The sequence below is a fragment of the Cyanistes caeruleus genome, chromosome 28 (genome assembly GCF_971803275.1).
Source record: "Cyanistes caeruleus chromosome 28, bCyaCae1.hap1.1, whole genome shotgun sequence".
Classification (NCBI taxonomy): domain Eukaryota; kingdom Metazoa; phylum Chordata; class Aves; order Passeriformes; family Paridae; genus Cyanistes; species Cyanistes caeruleus.
The window spans coordinates 4,087,922-4,101,990 of NC_141728.1; the positions used below are offsets into that span (position 1 = coordinate 4,087,922).

The window sequence follows — 14,069 nt, forward strand, 5'->3', positions numbered from 1 at the left end:
TTCCCCGTGGTCTCAGGTCAAACTCTGTGTCCATCTCTGTCTCTGGGCCTGTATGCTCAAGGCCCTGAGAGCTCTGTGCCTACATTTCCCACATCAGTTAATGTTGTACTAGACTCAATAGATAATTCAAAATGTCTAATTTATTTGGCTTCTGTTGGCAGACCAGACAACAGAGACCAACAGAGACATCACTGACAATGCAGAAGAGAGAGTTTCTTCCTTTTTCTTTTTTGGCTGTATTTTTTTTCCCTTTCCCTTTCCCTTTCCCTTTCCCTTTCCCTTTCCCTTTCCCTTTCCCTTTCCCTTTCCCTTTCCCTTTCCCTTTCCCTTTCCCTTTCCCTTTCCCTTTCCCTTTCCCTTTCCCTTTCCCTTTCCCTTTCCCTTTCCCTTCCTCTTCTTTTCTTTTTCCTTCTCCTCCCCTCTCCTCTCTTTCCCCCTTCCTTTTCTTTTTTCCCCTCAAAGCTTCAGCTTTGGCTCAGGATTGCAGATCTGACCCTGCATAAAATAATTTTCCTGTCTAAACCAGTTGTCGGGGCACCTTCTAGATATGAGAGAGAAACAAAGAGAGACAGAGAGAACAATTTGTCTCTGACTGTGAGAAGTGGGGTGACCTATTCCTGGAAGCACAACCATCTTTCCATGAGTGGTGATCTCAGGTAAATGTCTGTGCTCATCAGTCATCAATAGCAGAGGCACATTCAGGACAGTTCCACGTGCACATCATTTATTCATTGTTACCCTTTAGAATAGAATAGAAGCCATCATTCTATTGCTCTGCTTTCAGGAGAAAACCCCTCAAATATTGAGTGGTTTATGCCATTTATATGCTTTCCCTCCTTTCAGACCAGAGCAAAACAGGAAAAGGTGGTGGGAGGAAACTGAGCAGAGTTCAATCCTGGCAAAGACCCCTGGCATTTCCTGTCTGACTCCTTCAGTTCTGGGACAGCCACCGGCCCTGGGGCTGTGACTTCTCTTGGGTCCCTGCTGACATTTCTCTATTTACAGTCTTCAGTGGGACTCTTTTCCTCACCTGGGTCTGTACTCCCCTCGAACATCAGGAAGGCTTTCTTGACATGCAGCAGCTTTTGGCAGTGGGTTCCGTAATTTAGTTCAGGTCCTCCTCCTTCTCTGGAACATGGCCCTGGGCAAAGAAGACAAAAAGCCACAAGGAGCAGACAGCACAGGGAAATGGAGTGCAAGAAGAGAGGGAGAGCAGAGCAGGGCAGTGAGCTGTGCCCTGAGCAGGCCTTTCTTCACTCCTGAGCAGTCCCTGTTTCTGCCTTCACCTGTCATTGCTGCTGTGATGGATGCAGTCAGAAGGGACAGGCGGCGTTGTTGGAAGGGTCAGCGAGGCCGTGCTTCCTGCAGCAGCTGTGCAGAAGGGGGTGTTAAGGAAAGTTCCTGATCTGACCATTCCTGAGGCTCTCTGGCCAGCACACTCCCACCACCAGAGATGTTTGGTGCTGGGACCGGAGCCCCTCCACAGCAGTGGCTCCAGTGCCCCAATGGGCCCTGCTGGACTCCCCACACCCCCCACTCCCACGCTCGGCCCCTGTGTCCTCCCTGGTTCAGCCCAGGTTTCCCACAGCAGAGTCTCAGATGTCTGAGTCCATAAAGCCATTTATTCCCAGTACAGCTGGGAACAGCCTGAGCTGTTTCTCCCACAAAGGAATCCCTCAGTTTTATCTCCTCACAGTCTGTGTGCCCGAGGCTCAAGTCTGGCTCTTCGTCCCAAGCCCTCGGCTCCTGCTGGGTCTCTTGGTGTCCCTTCCCCAGCTGTGTCACCACTCTTGGTGCCCTTTGCTGTGCTTTGTTGGCAGTTCATGGCCTCTTGTCTCAGGCTCCCACCTGGAGCTCAACTTGCAGCTGCCCCCAGCCACCTGCACCAGATGTGTTCACAGCCAGGAGGAGGGGAGAGTGGAGTGAGGCTGTTTTGGTTTTGTCTTTGGTGGTTTTCTACTCTGTTGGGAATTGCTGAGAAAGGAAAGCAATCATCCCCAACTTGAGTCTGGTTTGCCCATGATGGCAACTGGTGAGGGATGTCCCAGACTTTATGTGAGCTCTTCAGTTGTATTTTTTCCTCCTGTCCAGTTGAGAAGGGGAAGTGAGAGAAGTTTGGTGGGCATCTGGCAGCCAGCCAAAGTCACCACTGTCCTTTCTCCATAGATTTCTTCATAGCTGGTCAGGATAACCTCCAGGATTTGAGTCTCAAGGAATTGAAAATGGTCCTTTTCTTCTGTGGAAAATTGTGGCTGGGGTTGAATACCAGGTTCTGCACTCTGCAAAAGCAGAAGGTCTTCATTTTGACCAAGGAAGATGATGTGTGTGTCTGTGAGAATTCTCAGAGCTCCAGGGCAGACAAGATTTTAATATTTCTTTTAAAAAAAGACTGGATATGGCACTTGTTGCCATTGTATGGTTGTGGTGTTAGGGCATGGGTTGGACTTGATGTTCCTGAAGGTCTTTTCCAACCTAGTAATTCTGTTAAATTCTGTTGAAGATGGCTTAGGGACCAGCTGGAAGTACAACAGAACATCTTACCAACTGCATTATCTTCTCTAGTCCTCGCCCACCACTGAGATTTTGTCCCTCTTTTCCTTTGCATTGCAGAGTTAATCTTGAAAAAAGGACACAGGTAACAAGAAACAAGGACATGGCTAATTTTTTTGCTAAGAGTTATATTATTTATTTTTAGAGAAGGATGGAAGGGAAAAGAGGTAATTCAAAAAACCTTGAGGAGATCAGAGGTTTGAGTAGTACAAGGGACATACATGTCCCAAAGAAGCTCTTTAATGAATTCTGGAAATCGTTAGAGAAATATTGTAGTGAAGTTTCCGCTTTTTCATGTTTCTTTTTCTTTTCAGGTGAACCAGCGGCTAGAAGAAATGAGTTGGTCAAGGTTAGCCAGTTCCTTAAGTAAGTGTGGACTCATGTATCCCGTTCATCTTGTCTGTGTCCATCCTTGGGAGCCCTTGGGATGTGATGTGTTATCCCTGAGAGAAGAGAGGCCAGTGGAGGTCTCTCCCCTGAGCACACTGCCTGCAGAACCCCTTCCAGAGCACAGCAGAAGGCCTGACCTTTGGGGTGGGATCAATTTGGTCAGAGGAGTGATCTTTGATAGGAGACACATCCTGCTCTAACAGGGGGTATTGCTGAGCAAGGCTTTGAGGGTCAGGCTGAAATGAATGTGCCAAGGGACAGAACAGGGACCTGGAAGGTCCCTCTCCACTCCTGGAGTGTGAGGCAGAAGAGTCTCACCCTCTCGTGGTGGCTGTGCTCTGGTGGGCCTGAGGCACCTGTGTGGTGCCTGGGTGCTGTGGAACCTGAGGCACCTTCCTGGCCCAGGAGAGCCTCAGTGGGCCCCGAGGGTCAGAAACCCCCCAGCACTGCTGTGGGGCTCCTGGTCCACAGGAACTCATGGCTCCTGGGCCGGCTGCGGGATGTGTTCTGCCTCTGAACCTGCTCAGTGCAGTCCTGGAGTTTCTTAGGGAAAGGCCCTGGTTAAAGATCCTCTTTTTTTTCTTGATTTTCTTTTCATATGTACCTGATGTCCAGTACCGGCAGCCATTGGCTATGGGGCTCAGAAAGGCACAGCAATGGTGATCAACAAATTAAGTAAGTGTGCTGTGTCATGGTTTTAAAGCAGTAACTAAAAAAAATAATTATTTCTCGCTGTGAGATATGGATTAGAACAAGAGCAAAACAGGCTTAAAACTTAAAAGGAATAAAGAAAGTTTATTATCAAAACTACAAGAATAAAAACACCAGAATAAACTTCCAGAATAGTTTTTTATCCCCTACTACTTGACCAGTCTTTTGTACACGTGACAACATAGAGACAGAAAAACTTCAGAACTTCAGTGGTTAAAACAGTCTCAATTCTTGCTACAGTCTTTTCATCAGTCTTTGTAGAGAAACAGGAGTCTCCTTCTGCTAATCTATAGAGTTTTTCACAAGAAAACTATTTCTGTTATAGCTTCCTATTTCCCTGATGCCCCCTGCCTGGAAATCCTGCCATCACTTCACTCCTCCCATTTCACATCACTCTGAGGTGTGTATGGGTCAGTGAGTCTAGGGATGTCATTTTTAAGGATGAGTTATTCAAAGGCAAAAGTTCTCTTCATCTGTCTCTGTGAGCTTCTCTGGAAACAGTTTTCTCATTGCCCCCAAGGCTTCAAATCTTCGCTCAACTCTGTTCTAGCAACTCACTGTATCACAATTACTCTCTCTTTTGCTTAAAATCCACACTTTGAACACTCTGTTCTCCTGATATACTCTGTCATGAATTAAAGGAGTCTTTTCAAACCACTTTTGTCCATCTCCATAGCTTTAACAGAAAGATATTTTCAGCTTATAAAGCATCTCCTTATTCTCTCCCTATCTAAAACTTAACTCTTTTATCACTGTTTTTGGTGGTTTTATGATGTCTTCTTTATGTTGATTGTCTCTTTCTTTGTCTCTCTGGGAAAAAGGAGTAGTCTGTATACTTTATCCAGGTAGTAAAAGAATTAAAGTCTTAGAAAAGCTGCAGATGTTCATGGTGTCAGGTTTCAGTCCAGCAGCAGAAACTGAAAACTAAGCCGAGCTGGCCGGCTCTGCTTCCCCCCTGCCCCTGCGGCCTTGTCTGGCCTGGACGGGGCGGGGAGGCCAAGACAGAGCCTTGTTACCCTGTCAGAGGCCAGAAACACAAAGAGAACAAGAGAGCTCTGACCTTAGATCTTAAGGGGGTGTTTACAAGTTGAACTCACTTTTCAATGGTTAAAACTGCTGTCAATTCTTAGAAATTACCGATAATTGATCAGGAGGAAAGACTCCCATCAGCCACCAGCAGCTTCAACTTCCTTAGCTCCCAAAACCACCTTAAAGGTAAAGCCACCCCACGACAGCTGGATGCCATTCCTCTTGTCTGTGTCCATCTTTGGGAGCCCTTGGGATGTGATGTGTTACCCCTGAGAGAAGAGAGGCCAGTGGAGGTCTCTCCCCTGAGCACACTGCCTGCAGAACCCCTTCCAGAGCACAGCGGAAGGCCTGGCCTTTGGGGTGGGATCAATTTGGTCAGAGGAGTGATCTTTGATAGGAGACACATCCTGCTCTAGCAGGGGGTATTGCTGAGCAAGGCTTTGAGGGTCAGGCTGAAATGAATGTGCCAAGGGACAGAACAGGGACCTGGAAGGTCCCTCTCCACTCCTGGAGTGTGAGGCAGAAGAGTCTCACCCTCTCGTGGTGGCTGTGCTCTGGTGGGCCTGAGGCACCTGTGTGGTGCCTGGGTGCTGTGGAACCTGAGGCACCTTCCTGGCCCAGGAGAGCCTCAGTGGGCCCCAAGGGTCAGAAACCCCCCAGCACTGCTGTGGGGCTCCTGGTCCACAGGAACTCATGGCTCCTGGGCCGGCTGCGGGATGTGTTCTGCCTCTGAACCTGCTCAGTGCAGTCCTGGAGTTTCTTAGGGAAAGGCCCTGGTTAAAGATCCTCTTTTTTTTCTTGATTTTCTTTTCATATGTACCTGATGTCCAGTACCAGCGGCTGTTGGCTATGGGGCTCAGAAAGGCACAGCAATGGCGATCAACAAACCAAGTAAGTGTGCTGGATGCCGTTCCTCTTGTCTGTGTCCATCCTTGGGAGCCCTTGGGATGTGATTTGTTACCCCTGAAAGAAGAGAGGCCAGTGGAGGTCTCTCCCCTGAGCACACTGCCTGCAGAACCCCATCCAGAGCAGAAGGCCTGGCCTTTGGGGTGGGATCAGCTTGGTCATAGGGGTGACCTTCTTTGATCAGAGACACATCCTACTCTAGCAGGGGGTGTTGCTGAGCAACTGGTAATGATTTCAAAGGTGTAGCACATCCCTTCTGGGATTTCCTTTCCTTTCTCTGAACACTAAAGGAGGAATCTCACCCTGGGCTTAGCTACAGGGACAAAAGGCAGAAGCCTTTCTGTACAGGTGAGTGCCAGTCCTTGCCTCCACTCCCTGAAAACGGAGCCCTGCCAAGCAGGAAGGAGATCCAGAGGTCTGTCGAGCATGAGGGTCCAGTGCAGTCAGATCAAACAATCCCATCTCTTTGGAAATTCCCATTCCCTAAGGCCTCCAGCCAGTCCTTTGTTATACTGCTCATCCCCATGAGGATGCCCAGGACCCCAGGCTCCCAGGGTGCAGAGATGTCCCAGCAATGGGCTTTTCCCAGCACAGACCAGGACAGCCTGGAAGAGAGGAAACCAAAAACCAAACTGTAGGAAGAGCCAAGGAGAGACCCTCAAGAAGAGACTATAAAACAGGATTTGATCATCCTCAGGCAGGATGGGTGGTCTCCCCTTCAAAAGAGCAATGTCAGTTCCCCACTGACACCAATCTTTTTCTACAGGAGAGACAAAGAAGGAGAAAACCGGAAAACTCCTGGAATGTAAGATAGATGAAGCCTTCCAGGAGCTCAAGGGTAAAATGAAAGCCTTGCAGGAATATTTCCAAAAATTACAGGAGTGCAGACAGAAGGAGCATCAGCTTCTCAGAGCAGACCTGGAGATGAACCAAGGTGAGCAGGCCGATTGCCAAGCAGACACTCATCCATCTGAAGGCAGAAGCTGCTCTACAGGCCAACCACTCTGTGAGCTCATCCTGCTCATTTCCTCAGAGGGGACATGGAGGGACAATCCTCCCATGGGGAACAGCTTCTGTGATCCATGGCACTGAAAGACCTCCATGCTGAAGTGTTCTCTGCAGGTGCAGGTGGTCAAAGTCCCTCTTCTGTCCCTCATCTTTGCAGAGGGTGGGTGCTGGCAGTTCTCTCATTGCCTGATACTCGCTGAGGTTCCCCCCTTGAAGTGATGTCCCCATCTCTCTCCCTTTCCCCACTGCCCTTCTCCTGCTGCCCCAGTGCTGGTCCTGTGCTGGGGCACATGTGAGATCAGCCTTGTTTCCCCGTTGATGATGAGCAGGGAGAGGAGCTTTCCTGAGCAGAGCCTGGATGTGTCTGTGAGCACAGAGACCCTCTGTCAGGGACATTAAACCAGAGCCTTTGGGTATCCTTGTGTCAGATAGCTTGTCTCCCCCTCAAGGAGGAATCATTAGTGACCCAATGGCATTGTTCTTTCTTTACAGGAAAGGAAGAGGAGGAAATTTCAAGGGCCCTGGTATCCAGCATGACTTTGAAATTCCAGCAGCTCTTTCAAAGAATTGAAAGTTTGGAAGAGGATTTACAGGAATTGCTGAAGTCATCACAGCATGAGTTTCAGCTTCTCAGAGCAGGGCAGAAGTAACAAGGTGAGCAGGGGCATTGCCAAGCAGGCTTTCACCTCTCTGAAGGCAAAAGCTGCTCTACAGGCCAACCACCCTGTGAGCTCATCCTGCTCAGCTCCTCAAAGGGGATGGGGAGGGACAGTCCTTACCTGGATAGAGGCCCAAAGAAGCTGACTTTAGTCATGGGATGCACCACCACCATCCATCCTGTGAGTAAAGTCAGCTTTTCTGAGCCCCTCATCTTTTGTGATCCCTGGCATGGAAACTCCTCTGTGCTGAAGTGTTCTCTGCAGGTTCTCTTGAACTCTGCAAGGCCCCTCTTGGCTCTCTTGTCTTTGAAGAGTGTGTGTAGGTATGACCTGACATGTGGTAAAGGTGTCCAAATCCTCCTGCCCACTCACCTTCCCCATGACAGAGTGTTGTCTGCCACAGCCCACAGACGCTGTCAGGGGAGATGGAGAGAGATGATCCCTGCTCTCCATCCTGTCCCCCAGCTCTTTGCCAAGCCCTCAGGAATACCCACAGGGCCTGTGCCCTTTCCTCAGCCCTCCTGCAGTCCATCCATCCAAACCAGCTGAAAGAACCTGATGAGGAATAAGCCAGGTCACCCATCCAGGCTCAGGGCTGACCTTCTGGAAAGGGGCTCTGCAGAGAAGGACCTGGGGGTTCTGCTGGACAAAGAGCTGTCCAAGAGTCAGCAATGTGTCCTTGTGGCCAAGGCACCCAATGGCTGCCTGGGCTGCCTTAGGAAGGGCTTTGCCAAGCTCCAAGGGAGGGGCAGCCCTGCTGGGGCACATCTGGAGCTCTGTGTCCCATGCTGGGTTCCTCAGCACAAGAGAAACCTGGAGCTCTTGGGATGGGCCCAACTGAGGAACTACAAAGCTGATCAGAGCCTGGAGCATCTCTCTGGTGAGGAGAGGCTGAGGGAGCTGGGCCTGTTTGGTGTGGAGAAGAAAAGGCTAAGAGGGGATCTCATCAATGGACAGAAGTGTTTGAAGGGTGGGTGTCAGGAGGATGGAGCTGGGCTCTTCTGGGTGGTGCTGAGTCATGGGGTGAGAGGCAATGGGCAGAAACAGAAACAAAGGAATTTCCACCTAAACACAAGCAAGACCTCCATTACTGTGAGGGTGACTCAGCAGTGGGACCAGTTCTGAGACAGATTGTGGAGACTCCTTCCTCGGAGAAATTCAAAAGGCAACCAGACATAAATCTGACTAATGGTCTCTGGGAGACCCTGTTTGAGTGGGAGCTTGGACTAGAAGACCTCAAGTGTTCCCTTCCAGTCTTACCCATTTGGTGGTTTGTGAGGGTAGGAGGAGCTTTTTATTCCTCTCTCTCTCCTCTTCTCTCTCATGACCAGACCTAAGGGAACAGCTGCAGCTGTGCCAGGGTAGGACTGGATATCAGGAAAAGAACAGAGAATCCCCCAGAGGGTGCTGAGGCACTGAACAAGCTCCCCAGGGTTTGGTCATGGCCCCAAGGCTGCCAAAGCTCCAGAAGAGTTTGGACAACACCCCCAGGCACAGGATGGGATTATTGGGGTGTCTTGGGTAGAGCCAGGAGCTGGAATCAGTGATCCCTGTGTGTCCCTTGCAGCTCAGAATATTCCATGATTCTGTGATTCTTTCCTGAGCCCATGTGCCCTTGAACCTTGGGAGGTGGACACTTCAGGGAGAGAAGACAATAGGATTGGGAGAGCCCCGGAGGAAGAGCTTAAGGGAATCTTGGGCAAGGCCTTGTCCCTGTCCTCTGGCTCAGGAGTGCTCAGTCTGTCCTGGTGTGGCTTCTCTCCACCCCAGCTTGCCATGAACAGTGTCCCTTTCCCTGGACAAAGCAGCTCAGGACCTTGATCATTCATGCTCCACTGTGCTTCGGGCTTGGGTCCTCTTGGGCAGGGAAAGGAGATCAGAGACTTCTTGGTCTTTTTGAAGTGTAAAGGCCCAGTGTCATTTCTGGTTCAAGGTGTACCCTCAGGACAGACAAGGTCACTGTCCCAGTGATGCTGGTCCTTCCTCTCAGGAAGGACAGTGGAGCCTGCCAAGTGTCCCCATGGGCAACTGCTGCAGAAAAGTGGCCTTTCTTCCCTGGGAGCTCCTTCTCTGTGGAAGCCCATGTCCTTTTTAGTCCATGGTCTGACCATTCTCCTGGCCTCTCTTTCCTGTGTGAAATGAAGGAGAGGCTGAGCTCATCTCTCAGCAGCTTTTAGTCCTCCTTGCACCTCAGAGAAGTTTGAGCCAGGAGCCCCATGTCTGGGAAACAAAATTATCACACACCCTGATTTGCTGTTTCCTTTTGGAGCCATGAGAACAGAATTAAATAAGAGAAGAGAGTGAAGAGCAGGGGAGTGTGAGGGTGGTCTCAGAGCAGATAGTTGGTGAACTCTGTTTTGATCCCCCACCAGTGTGTATTAGGGGACACATCCTGAGAAGAATGAAAACCTGGAAATTACTATGGACAATGAACAGATTTTAAGGCACCCTGCAAATATTGCAATGGGGAATTAGGAAAATTCAGGAAACAGTCAAGGAGTAGCTGGGCTGTGGTGGGGAAGGTGCATCCCTACAGCAGATGGGACCAGTGAAGAGCCCTGCAGCTACAGCCCCTCCCATTGCATGGCAAACCAGAGCGGTCTCCTGCAGGGAAATTCATCTCCCTTGTTCCCTATCCCTTCTCCCCTGCCACCAGCATGGCATCTTTCTCCTTGAGAATGCCTGCCTAGATTTCAGGTCTGGTTGGAGTTCCTGCTGGTGAACCCCCAAGCATCCCAGTGCCTCAGGCTCTGCTCCCTTTGGAGGATGGCCCAGGGCTCCTGGGTGTTTCCCCACTTTGAGAAGCAGTGTTTCACTCCAGGAGAAAATCATCATTTTGGGCAGAGGCTTGGGCAGTGTCTGAGCACATGAGGGCCCAGCAAGTCTTGGAAAATCCATTCATTGTCTGCTTTTCTCTTTTACCCAGAGAGATTTTAGAAATATAACTCTACAGAGGCAAGCACAGGCAGGATGGTGGAGACGACACTTCACAGCCTGAGTGCAGCTCTGGAAAACACATTCCACCCCGTCAGAGAGCTGTTCTGAGAAGAACATGCTCAGGAAAGGGTGATTTGATGACTTTTGCATTGCCATGTGCTGCCCAAGACCCTGCCTGTACTTGTCAGGAGCCCTCACAGCTCCGGGCAGCAGGGGCAGCCAGCTCACACTGCCTCTGCAGCCTCAGCTCTGACTCCTGTTTTGGCCTCTTGGGCCTCTCAGGAAAAGTGTCTGGAGCTCATCTTGCTCCAGGTGATCCCAGCAGCTGGTTCTTCTTTCAGCGAAACTAGAGGCCTTTAGCTGATGCCATTTGTCAGGAAGATCCACAAACACCAGAGGTTTATGTCCAGAAAGGAGACAGAGGAGTCCTTCCACTTTATTCGAATAAAGGGAGAGTCTGTGGGGCACAGACCCACAGGGTTTTCTCTCTTGAGGTTTTGGAGGATGTAGCCTCCCTTTTACCCCAAACTCCTGGCCTCATGTTGCCCTCTTCCTTTCCCCACTGGCTGAGGTACTTGGAAGGCACAGCCTTCCAGACCCACCTACCCCTTATTCCCCCTTGAACCTACTGTTTTAACCCAAAGTTCAGAAGTTCAGGCCTGTGCAGAGCCTTGTCTGTGTCAGGAGCCAGGCTGAGCTCTCTAACAGACTGGCTGCCCAAAATCAAGACCTATTTCAAGGGCATTATCACCCATACCCTCGCCCATCAAATTTTCTGTAAAGGCTTTAGCACACATCTTTCCTATCACATTGCACCTTGCTCAAGTCCTGCCAGGGGTTCATCCCATCCCGTGATGAGAGTGGAAATGTGAGGCAAGAAACGTTCCCTTAGCCTTGTGGCAGTGTGTATCACTCTTCCTCTCTAATCCATGTGGAAGCATTATCCTAGCCTGGTGCAGTCCTGTTACTGAGGAGGAGCTGCTTAAAGCTTGGAAATCACCTTCAGACTTTGCAAGGAGTTGGTCCTGGCAGCTGCTGTGGTTTAACCCACTCCTGCAGCCAAGCCCCACACTTGGGGCCACTCACTGACTCCCCCATCAGCAGGATTAGGGGAGAATTGAGAGGGTGAAAGTGAGAAGAAAACTCGTGGGTTGAGGTAAAGACAATTTAGTAGGGAAAGCAAAAGTCGAGCACACAAGCAAAGTGTGGCGAAGCAACACACCCATTCGCATGGGCTGGCAGGTGCTCAGCACCTCCAGGAGAGCAGGGCCCCATCCCATGGAACGGTGACTTGGGAAGGCAAACACTCCAAATGTCCCCTACTTTCCCTACAGAGCATAATGTCATAGTCTGGGACATTACTTGGGTCAGCTGGGGTCATCTGTCCTGGCTGTGTCCCCTCCCAACCTCCCATGGACCCCCCAGCCCCAATGTGACAGAGTGAAAAGGCCTTGGCTCCGTGTGGCCACTGCTCAGCAATAACAAAAACATCTCCATTATCATCCCTGTGTTCACCACAGATCCCAAAGACAGCCCCACACCAGATACTGGGAAGAAAATTAATCCAGACCAAACCAGCCCACAGGACACAAGCATTCCTGGAGCTGCTTCCTCCAAGGGATAGAGGAGACAGTGAGGAGTGTGCCAACCACAGGGCCTTGCTGTTCTGCTGACCAAGGTGCCTGTACAGGGAGCATCAGAACCAGCTGCCCTTGGCTGCAGCACAACGAGCCTGGCTTTTTCATGAGCAACATTTTGCTCCCCTGGGTCCCCCCACTACCCACTTGGGCCTCCCAGGTGAGGGCAGGGGATTGGTGATTGAGAAGGAGGGAAAGTTGTGTCTCCCTGTGCAGTGGCTCAGTGCACCAAGAGGAGACACGGGTTTGCTGTACATCTTGCACAGCCTGGAGCTGCAGGTCATGCCCACGTGTGTCACAGGTGGAACAGGAGAGTCCAGGGCCTCAGGACCACCCTGTGGGGGTTGCAGTGGGAGAAGAGGGTGAGATTTGGTGCAGCCTGTGCACATCCTTGGGATGAAATGGACACAGTTCAGAGCCTGGTTGCGAGTTACTGCACAGCACAGATGAACAGAGAGCAAAGACAGGGTGAGAAACAGTGTGCAGTGTTGTAGTAATTGACATCACAACCTGAAAGCACTGTGGGAGCGAGCTTTCACTAGAAATGGCCTTGACTTCCATCCCTTCAGCTCCAGAGAGGTCCCATCTGATCCTGATCTTCTTTGGTGGTTTTGGAGTATGTCCTCACATGTTGCTGTATTGCACCTCCTACATCTCAGCTTGTTCTAATACTTGATAACCCCTCTTTTAAAATGCTACCAAAAAAATTTCTACCCATTTACTGGGACTTTCTTGTGTCACAGCTTATGCCTATTGCCTTTTGTCCCATCAAGGTCCATCTCCAAGAGGATGTCAATGGAGAAAGAGATGTAGCAAGGCCATTGAGCCCCAAACTGGTCCCCAGGTCTTACAGAAATTGTTACCTTAGCATGTGGTGGAGTCTCCATCCCTGGAGATACTCAAAACCTACTGGATGAGGTTCTGGCCAGCCACCTTCAAGTGTCCCTGCTTGAGCAGGGGGGCTGGACCAGATGATCTCTGGAGATCCCTTCCAACCTCAGTTCATCTCTGTTATTGTGTGCAGGGCATGAGACACCTGAAAAGGTTCAGAATCTATGAAGACAAATGGAGCTTTATCTGTACCCAGTTCCTGTGTATGTTTAATTTTCACTTCCTCTTGACTGTTCAATCTTTTGCAGGCATGGTTGTAGGAAGGTGCATAAGAAGACGAGTGGTGCAATACAAACACACAGACAACTTCTGCATGGATGAAATCTTGATCACTGAGCAAAATGGCAGTCTGGAATCAATTCACGAGTTTTTGGAGAAATCATTATAATGTGTTGTCTCTATCGCTTTATTTCATACTTCTGGTTGTGGTTGAAGAAATAATGGAGCTGGAATGGAAAGGTCCTCAGAAAAGTCATTCAAGAAGTTGTATGTTGCTTCCTACTTTTTCCGTCCAGCCTTCATTACATTTTTCCTGAGCTTGACCTCCCAGCCTGCCTGCATTTCCAGGGCTCACTGTGTGGGGAAATGCTCATGCTGCAGGAAGAGTGAGATAATTTTTAGGGCATTCACCTCCTGTGATTTGGTTTCTAATCCTCCTGTGTCATGGCAGATACATCGACCGTGTGGTACCAACAAAAGATGGAAACAGCAGCCAAAGGCCACCCAAAGCAGAGCAGCTGCAAGACCCAGCAAGTTCTACACCAAATCTCAGGGAAGAGTCCTGGAAATCTTGGACTTCGAGTATTCTAGCACTCCATGTATACAAAGAATCTGGGATGTACTGCAGTATGGGAACCATTTCATCTGGAGAATGAAGTGTTCAGTTGCAGTTATGATTTTTATGTTGCATGTTTACTACATTCACATTACCCATCTTCTTTTCTGCTTCTGTTTTTTAATAAATGTATATCAAATACAAGTTTATATTTAGCATGTTCCTTCTGAGGCTGAAATATGAACTGAATGTCTTGATCCCGGGTAACTGGAAACTTACACATGTGTTTTGTGTCTGGTTCTTAAAGCAAGATTTCTGAATATAAGAAATTAGATAATGCACTGAGGAGAGAGAGAGTCTGCTATTCCTTCTTCCAGTGAGTCTATGTCTTGCCATCAGTTCCATCTAACCATGGCAGGATGTCATGAAGTTACTTTACCTTTAAGGAAAGTTGGAGTTGCTGGGAACTGCCTGGAGTCTTTTCTCCTGACCAATTATCAGTCATTGCTGAGAACTGACAGCAGTTTAGGCCATTGAAAAGTGGGATCAACTTGTGAACCCTACCTTAAGATGTAA

At 49.5% G+C, this 14,069-nt stretch overlaps 1 protein-coding gene across 1 annotated transcript in view; it reads left to right on the top strand.

Moving 5' to 3' along the window:
• LOC111944857 (uncharacterized) overlaps positions 1 to 13,697 on the top strand; it is a 45,586-nt gene extending 31,889 nt beyond the window's left edge. Inside the window, exons 4-9 of the mRNA XM_086865139.1 lie at positions 2,865 to 2,916; positions 3,556 to 3,615; positions 5,512 to 5,571; positions 6,353 to 6,714; positions 7,047 to 7,248; positions 12,967 to 13,697. Of these exons, the coding sequence (XP_086721265.1) occupies positions 2,865 to 2,916; positions 3,556 to 3,615; positions 5,512 to 5,571; positions 6,353 to 6,678 (498 nt within the window). The 3' untranslated portion in view covers positions 6,679 to 6,714; positions 7,047 to 7,248; positions 12,967 to 13,697. The remainder of the gene's footprint in view (positions 1 to 2,864; positions 2,917 to 3,555; positions 3,616 to 5,511; positions 5,572 to 6,352; positions 6,715 to 7,046; positions 7,249 to 12,966) is intronic.
• The last annotated feature ends 372 nt before the right edge of the window (positions 13,698 to 14,069 follow it).